At 37.0% G+C, this 10,000-nt stretch overlaps 1 protein-coding gene across 2 annotated transcripts in view; it reads right to left on the reverse strand.

The window, feature by feature from the left end:
* The window catches only part of LOC123747495 (mannose-binding protein C), a 69,718-nt gene extending 65,556 nt beyond the window's left edge, over positions 1 to 4,162 (reverse strand). The window contains exon 1 of one of the 2 annotated variants that reach the window (XM_069332389.1): positions 3,653 to 4,162. In XM_069332389.1, the coding sequence (XP_069188490.1) occupies positions 3,653 to 3,728 (76 nt within the window). In that variant the 5' untranslated portion in view covers positions 3,729 to 4,162. The remainder of the gene's footprint in view (positions 1 to 3,652) is intronic. The other variant, XM_069332388.1, reaches the window with a different exon arrangement.
* Positions 4,163 to 10,000: the final 5,838 nt, after the last annotated feature.

Genomic DNA, 10,000 nt, shown 5'->3' on the forward strand with positions numbered 1-10,000 from the left:
AGAAAATGGCTAATATAATTAATTTTTATGTAATAGCTTCCAGTTATCATTTTCAGCATCATTTTATAACACACTGAGATGGCCGTAACCTGTCCCTCTTTTAATATTTACGGCTTGTTGAATAATGCATTCGAATGCATTACCTCCCAGTTGGTGCCACAAGCATGGCATTATTGCTTGTTGTGTCTCAGTGTGGTCCCTCACTATTGGCACATCAGATATGATAATATTGCCTGATGTATTCTAATATATTTCACAGGTAAAGGCATGTACACAGGTATATGCAAGAGACAGGTATCACACACGAACACAAATACACCCGCGAATAGGTACACACACACACACACACTGTATATATATATATATATATATATATATATATATATATATATATATATATATATATATATATATATATATATATATATATATATATATATATATATATATATATATATATATATACAGACCTCCTGCACTCGTGTATTGGTGAACAAGTGTTATTTTTGTCTGTCAGATGAACATTGTTAGAGACGGGGGTGGGAAGCTATAAAAAATAAAAAGCAAATCAAATTAAGCCTGTCATAGACCTATATATATTCGTAGGCCTTTCGACTTTCATTAGATCAATCCAGTAAATTATTTCCATCGCTTCATTTACCTTCAAACATTTCCCACCACTCATTATAAGACTCATTACACCACTCATTATACCACTCATTATACCACTCATTACACCACTCATTGTACCACTCATTATACAACACATTAAAGCACTTATTATACAAGTCATTACACCACTCATTATACAGCTCAATACACTACTCATTACACCACTCATTATACCACTCATTATACCACTCATTATACAACTCAATACAACACTCATTATACAACTCATTATACCACTCATTATACAACTCATTATACCACTCATTATACCACTCATTACACCACTCATTTCACCACTAATTATTTAACTCATTATATCACACATTAATAGCAATCTAAATTAATTGAACACGTTTGTGTTAATAGCCATTTATCTGCCTGATTAAATTGATGAAGGGATCGTAATTCTCAATTTAATTCCAAAACAATTTTCATACTTTTGGGGAATTTTTTTGATTAACCAATCCTTGAAAATCTTCTGCTTGGAGTATCTCTTCCTTAGTGTGTTATGCTTGAGGAAGGAAGCTGTAGAGACGCTAATGATGAGACAAAGTAATTTGCAAACTGTAAACTATTATATAACCCCTTGCAAGTGGTGTTGACAATGTTAACTGTGCTTAAACCAGCCTTTAACATGTCTTATGTGTTGGAGAGTCTAGATGGTGGCCAGGGACTGTATCAGACGTTGTATGGATCTTTAAGTGCTTCTCAGATCTTCAGGTTGGGGGGCTTTGTTACGAGTTCTGAATTAGAGGTAATTACTCAATGATCTATCAGATTTGGGAATATTATACTGTTCGGCCGGTACATACATACATACATGTATATATATATATATATATATATATATATATATATATATATATATATATATATATATATATATATATATGTCGTACCTAATAGCCAGAACGCACTTCTCAGCCTACTATTCAAGGCCCGATTTGCCTAATAAGCCAAGTTTTCATGAATTAATGTTTTTTCGTCTACCTAACCTACCTAACCTAACCTAACCTAGCTTTTTTTGGCTACCTAACCTAACCTTACCTATAAATATAGGTTAGGTTAGGTTAGGTAGGGTTGGTTAGGTTCGGGCACATATCTACGTTAATTTTATCTCCAATAAAAAAAAATTGACCTCATACATAGAGAAAATGGTTGCTTTATCATTTCATAAGAAAAAAATTATAGTAAATATATTAATTCAGGAAAACTTGGCTTATTAGGCAAATCGGGCCTTGAATAGTAGGCTGAGAAGTGAGTTCTGGCTACTAGGTACGACATATATATATATATATATATATATATATATATATATATATATATATATATATATAGAGTAGAACATGGGCTTTTAGCATTGATACAAGTTACACCAAAAAATAACGTCGAGTTAAAAACATTAAATAAGGAAATATTAACAATAAAGGAAAAACAACTACAACAATAAAGGACCAAAAACAACAACAATAATAAAGCAGCAACAACAGAAACAATAATAAAGGAAAATCAGCAACAAAATGCAACACAGACAGTCAAGAACAATAAAGAAACAACAACAGGAACAAAACAAAGATAAAACGTTAAAAAGAAACCACAAGAAATAAACAAATAAAACACAGGAAACAAAAAAACTCAAAAACACATAAAGTTAAGATAATAATAAAATAAATGAAATACGAGAATAATACACGCTCAAAAAAAATAAAATGAATGGAATGGAAAAGACAGACTGTAAATTCCTCCTCCCCCCCTCTCTCTCTCCCCCCCCTACCCCCACACAAGGGAAAATAAAGCAACCCAGAAAAAACAGCAAATCCTAAAATGCCGTAAAAGTGTGGAATTCGAATCTTTTTGAGAGGCGGATGAGAGGACCGTAAAATATATATATATATATATATATATATATATATATATATATATATATATATATATATATATATATATATATATATATATATATAATTAGATACAATTAACGCGTGCAGGAGGCTCCTGTGTAAGGTACAGGTAAGGTACAGGTAATGGGGCCGGTAATGGGGCCGGTAATGGGGCCGGTAATGGGGGTAATCAGATAAACGAGACGAGGTCGACCGGTAATAATAAAAACCCGCGCCCTAACACACACACACAGTTGAGAGGCGGGACCAAAGAGCCAAAGCTCAACCCCCCGCAAGCACAAATAGGTGAGCACACACGGGGGACCTAGCGGATGAGTGGACAGCGTTCGGGATTCGTAGTCCTGTGGTCCTCGATTCGATTCCTGGCGCCAGTGGAAACAAATGGGGCAGAGTTTATTTCACCCTGATGCAGTGTTCACTTAGCAGTAAATAGGTGTCTGGGAGTTAGACTGCTGCTACGGGCTGTTTCCTGGGTGTGTGTGTGTGGGGGGGTGTGCGTGTGTTTGAGAAAAATATATGTAGTTGATATAGTAGAGGAAAATAGATTGGTTAGAAAAGCAGGGTTCAGGAGCTAATAGCTCGATTCTGCAGGCACAAATAGTAAATACAAATAGCAAATACACACACACAAACACACACACACACACACACACACACACACACACACACACACACACACACACACACACACACACACACACACACACACACACACACACACACACACACATTCCAGAATCTGTACACCAGTTGATTGAAAGTTGAGAGGCGAGACCAAAGAGCCAAAGCTCAACCCCAGTAATCACAACTATGTAAGTACACACACACACACACACACACACACACACGAAACACGCAAACACAAACACACAAATATATGATATATAAATAGATACTGTAGCTAGCAGACACAATCACAATTAGTAACAATCTACCGAAGCACCAGTTAGGAAGCAAGAATAAAATTAAACTATCAAAGGACGCATTAAGGAACTAATACAGCACTAATATCTAGAACGAAAGAGAGAAACTAGAAAACTAGGCTAGCAGGAGCCCAGACTGGTCAAACAGGTACTCACATTCTCTGGGCACCTGGCCATCTAGCGGCGTCCACAAGATAACCATAACAGCCAGATAGCCGGCAAAATTCCTCATTTTTCCTGGAGTGATTTAACTGCTGAGAGGACGAGGCTGGCAGGTAGAAATTAACGATGGTGGTGGAGGTGGTGGTGATGTATTCCTCGAATGGCCTTGAGGTGATTGGCGAGCCTTAAAATATATCTATAGTCCTTTCGGGTAAAGGTTAGGCAGTATCCTGGTGGTGGTAGTGGGGATGGACAGGAGCCATAGAACACAGAGCTCGCTCACTCACATACCCACAGACTCGCGCGCGAAAGCTACATGTAAACACATTGGATTTGTTGACACTTCGATATGATTCTCGGGTTTCTTTAGGATTGGGTGCAGTGATATTGAGACAATGACTCAAGCAGGCACCCCGCACTAGTCCGTGTGTCTCCTGCGGCTTCAGGATACCAACTGGCCGTCCAACTTTCACACAGGCGATGAATCCTAGACAACTTGCACGACGGGAGTAAAAACACGCAACCAACATAGTACAGTGAAATCCTTGTGAACTCCGTTTTCTATGCGTCGGAGTTTCCAACTACCATTATTAGTAATAATAATAATAAAAATGATAACAAGATCAATAATAGTTATTTTAATAACAACAATAATAATATTAATAATTAAACTAATAGTAAACACATATATAATAATAAAAATAATAATAAGATTATTATTATTATTTGTATTATTGTTATTAATAAATTAATAATAAAAGCGATATACTAATCAAAATACTAATTATACCAACGACAATTATAAAAAAAAGAATGCAGTAAATATGCTCAATAATTATTAGAAAAATAACAGGATATGCAGACGATGAGTCACAATAACGGGGCTGAAGAAAGGATAACTAAACCACTCATCACAAGAAGGAGAAACGTCGTCGCTTCGAGATCTTCTGAGCTGTGATCATCATCACAGGACAGAAGAAAATGTATATATGCTGGTTAGCATTGTAAATATGTGGCCACGTGTGTGGTAGAAAGTAATAATAATAATAAAGGGGTTTACTACTGTCATTTAAGATGTTAATTATGGTTTCCCCGTGGCTCATTCGGACCTCTTAGTTCTGCCCTATGATGCCTTTTTTTCATGTTCTGCATAAGTAAAATAATGTGTCATTTTCAATCCACTTTTAATTAGACAAATCAACCCTGTGTAGTAGCTAGTTATTTCCTGCCCTGTCAAACAGTCTATGCTTGTTTATTTTGTAAGCAAAACAAACTTGTTAACCAATCTGTTAAATATTCTGCCAATGTCAACTTTGCCACATATATTGTCCTTGTCATAGCTGTCAAACAGCTTTTTCTCACGCTGGTTCAATTAGTTGCTTCCCTGATAGTGTGCAGTGTTCCTCCGGGCCGGAATTTCTTTAGCTTACTAACTAGAGTTGTGTAAGATGGAATTTGCTGTGATTGAATTTAATTATCTGTGATTGCATTAAATCTACTGAGATTGAATTCAAATTTCCGTCACTGTATTTAATTTGCCGTGATGTAATTAAATTTTCTATGATTAAATTTAATTATGGTATGATTTCATTTGCTATGGTTCATTTATTCCAATTTCAAGACTTCCTGATATTGTTCAGCATAACATTCAGACATTTCTCATTACGCCAACGGCTGTAATTGTATTTCGACTACCACCTTCGTCTCGTCGCGGGATTGTAGTGCTTACAGCCTCTATGTCTATCCCGTTGATGTATCGCTACAGCGTTGTGTGGTGCTGTTCTGCCGAAGGAGACTTCAACCCTTCTTCTGAAATGCTAGTAATTGTGAATAGCTATTTACTGGGAAGTAACAATTTGTAGTAATGTACCACTGGGTGGATTGTAAGATTGTAAGGTGGGGGAGGGGGGTGGGGGTCAGGGCCACGGGGTAGGGGTGAAGGGGAGGGAACTATAAGGAAAAAGCGCCAAGCCTCTACTATTATATATCACTTGGAAGGGGTCAGGATATGGTTTTGGGATGGGACGGAGGGTAAGGAACGGTGCCTAACCACTTTGACGGTCGGAGATTGAACGCCGACCTGCATGAAGTTTGGTTGTTGAGGTTAAATGTCTGATAATCTCTGGAAGGTTATTAAGGCCACCGCCATAGTTTACTGGCCGAGCAGCAAGTATTTAGCTTATGCCCTGAACATTGTCCAGAGCTAATGTTGACTCTCCGTGTATATATATTCAGAGAAGCGGGGTATACCTTTGAGTGTATATTATCCCCTTTTCCTTGCTAGGTATATCCTAGTATATGACTAGTAGGAGTCATATTAATATATCCTGTTATTGACGACCAATAATAGGATATACATACTAGTATATCCTGTTATTGATGACCTGATGTAAACCCATTGAGTAGTAGTAAGTAGTAAGCCTGAGTAGTAAACCCATTGAGTTTACTACTCAAGATTGAGCTAGGGAGTGAAGAGAAGAAGGTTGACCATATGCTTCTTCCTCAATATGGGGGGGGGGGGATCCCATGCAGGGGGGGGGGGGGGAAGGGGGGAAGATGTTTCTAGTGCCTCGAGTACGATGCAACACTGCAAACCAAACCGAAAATACTACACTGAAACTTAAGTGGCAGGGTCCAGGAGTTTAAGCTTTACCCCGAGCAAGCACAGCTGCACGCGAACACAAACACACTACCTCACCTTCAAGCACTGTATGGACAGATAGAATGAAGCCAACGGGCTCAAAAACACTTCACTGAAGCTGACTGAGCATTGGCAGAAATGTTTATTTATTTAATACATGAATTGTGTGTTTTTTTGTGGAATATTATTGTGTTTAAATAAAGCAAAAAGCTGCTATGGCCACAATAGAACATGCGAGCTGGCACCAGTGTAGTGTAGCCGTGATGGCCACACGTCCGCGGCCACACCCACTGGTACACTTGGTCAACTGACTAGTTTTGACCTTTGCGAAGGGGGGTCACTTGAGTGATGTGGCTGTGACGGTCGAAGGCCATATCCAGACCCAATTAAACACAAACCGACGGAAAGGATTACAATAATATATATATATATATGTCGTACCTAGTAGCCAGAACGCACTTCTCTGCCTACTATGCAAGGCCCGATTTGCCTAATAAGCCAAGTTTTCATGAATTAATTGTTTTTCGACTACCTAACCTACCTAACCTAACCTAACCTAACTTTTTTGGCTACCTAACCTAACCTAACCTATAAAAATAGGTTAGGTTAGGTTAGGTAGGGTTGGTTAGGTTCGGTCCTATATCTACGTTAATTTTAACTCCAATAAATAAAAATTGACCTCATACATAATGAAATGGGTAGCTTTATCATTTCATAAGAAAAGAATTAGAGAAAATATATTAATTCAGGAAAACTTGGCTTATTAGGCAAATCGGGCCTTGCATAGTAGGCCAAAAAGTGTGTTCTGGCAACTAGGTACGACATATATATATATATATATATATATATATATATATATATATGTCGTACCTAGTAGCCAGAACTCACTTTTTGGCCTACTATTCAAGGCTCGATTTGCCTAATAAGCCAAGTTTTCCTGAATTAATATATTTTTTCAAATTTTTTTCTTATGAAATGATAAAGCTACCCATTTCATTATGTATGAGGTAAATTTTTTTTTATTGGAGTTAAAATTGACGTAGATATATGACCGAACCTAACCAACCCTACCTAACCTAACCTAAAATATCTATATAGGTTAGGTTAGGTTAGGTAACCGAAAATGTTAGGTTAGGTTAGGTTAGGTAGGTTAGGTAGTCGAAAAAGCATTAGTTCATGAAAACTTGGCTTATTAGGCAAATCGGGCCTTGCATAGTAGGCTGAGAAGTGCGTTCTGGCTACTAGGTACGACATATATATATATATATATATATATATATATATATATATATTAGTATATTTTGGTAGCAGTCTTTCCTGTAGACATATATTATTAAATATGACCGAAAAAGTAAGATTAATAATTCTAACACGAATTTTCTCAATCTTTCGTACATTACGCTTCACTGTTGGAGGTAAATCAAAAATCACTTCTCCAAAATTCATTTTTATTTCTAGTCTGACGCGACACGGGCGCGTTTCGTAAAACTTATTACATTTTCAAAGACTTCACAAATACACAACTGATTAGAACTTACGTATCTCTGCTATTATATCTACATTTGAGTGAGGTGGGAGGGATGATGTGGCATATAGTGATGTGGCATTAACACAAGACAGAACATGAGGGGATATTAATAGGGTATTAAAAGTATCAACACAAGACAGAACAGAAACAATGGGTATTGAATAGAAGTGTTTGTAGAAAGCCTATTGGTCCATATTTCTTGATGCTTCTATATTGGAGCGGAGTCTTGAGGTGGGTAGAATATAGTTGTGCAATAATTGGCTGTTGATTGCTGGTGTTGACTTCTTGATGTGTAGTGCCTCGCAAACGTCAAGCCGCCTGCTATCGCTGTATCTATCGATGATTTCTGTGTTGTTTACTAGGATTTCTCTGGCGATGGTTTGGTTATGGGAAGAGATTATATGTTCCTTAGGTTAACATATAATCTCTTCCCATAACCAAACCATCGCCAGAGAAATCCTAGTAAACAACACAGAAATCATCGATAGATACAGCGATAGCAGGCGGCTTGACGTTTGCGAGGCACTACACATCAAGAAGTCAACACCAGCAATCAACAGCCAATTATTGCACAACTATATTCTACCCACCTCAAGACTCCGCTCCAATATAGAAGCATCAAGAAATATGGACCAATAGGCTTTCTACAAACACTTCTATTCAATACCCATTGTTTCTGTTCTGTCTTGTGTTGATACTTTTAATACCCTATTAATATCCCCTCATGTTCTGTCTTGTGTTAATGCCACATCACTATATGCCACATCATCCCTCCCACCTCACTCAAATGTAGATATAATAGCAGAGATACGTAAGTTCTAATCAGTTGTGTATTTGTGAAGTCTTTGAAAATGTAATAAGTTTTACGAAACGCGCCCGTGTCGCGTCAGACTAGAAATAAAAATGAATTTTGGAGAAGTGATTTTTGATTTACCTCCAACAGTGAAGCGAAAGATTGAGAAAATTCGTGTTAGAATTATTAATCTTACTTTTTCGGTCATATTTAATAATATATATATATATATATATATATATATATATATATATATATATATATATATATATATATATATATATATATATATATATATATATATATATATATATATATATATATATATATATATATATATATATGAGAGCATAATGTCAGACGGCCTATGGTAATGTACATTAATTGGAAAGGGAATGTAAATATTACATAAGGCATGCTGAAAATCTCATAAATAATTTCCTAATTTCAATTAGAACGAAAACAAAAAAATAATTAAAAAGTGTCAAAAACAGAAATGCGTTAACAAAGCTGTTAAACACAGTAATGAAATTTATCAAAAATAAAAAAATAAAAATAAAAAACGGGTAATAAATCTAATTGATTTCTTTCCAATTTGCCGTTCAACAACAACGGATATACACACCCCGAGGGGTATAACGCTTCTCTGTGTATATACTCTCAAGAGCTGACTCTATACCTGGACTCAAGGTATACTCAGGACTCTAAGTATACCTGCTGGTCGGTCAGTACGCTACTGTTGTCTTATTAAATCTCCAGAGGTTGACTGCCCATAGGTCAAAAACAAAACAAAATCGTTCCATTGCTGGATGCCTTCACAATCGACGAGAAACCGATTGGGAATGGTATAAGAGTTCTCCTGAGAGCCAACGCCGTGTCCCAGAGCACACGGTTCAATTATAGGTATACTAGTTATACTATACTAGGTATACTAGAGCTAGCAACGTTTAATGAGACAACCATCAACGTTCTGTCTCTCAGCTTGGAGATTAAACATATGGATTAAGGTAACTGCAGACGGCCTATTGGCCCATACGAAGCAGCTCCTCCAGTACCAAAGTTTAGTGGGAGCAGAATCAGGTTAAACGATAGAGGTTCTAACCTACGATAATAGCCCACGTTAGCAATACATGACATTCAACCATGCCACATACACTTACTCCTATATATATACACCCTCGTTAGCAGGTGGACCAATAATGACAACACTCGCCATTAACGCTGAAACACTTCTAAATTCAATTCACTGAATAGCGGAGCGCTGAATACTATCTCTTTGCATGAGTCTGTTGTGATGGAGGGGGGGGAGGGAGTGATCATGTGATGGGGGAGGATAGGGGGGGGAGGATAGGGGGGGAGGATAGGGGGGAGGAGTAGCGA

This window comes from Procambarus clarkii, chromosome 27 (assembly GCF_040958095.1).
Source record: "Procambarus clarkii isolate CNS0578487 chromosome 27, FALCON_Pclarkii_2.0, whole genome shotgun sequence".
Classification (NCBI taxonomy): domain Eukaryota; kingdom Metazoa; phylum Arthropoda; class Malacostraca; order Decapoda; family Cambaridae; genus Procambarus; species Procambarus clarkii.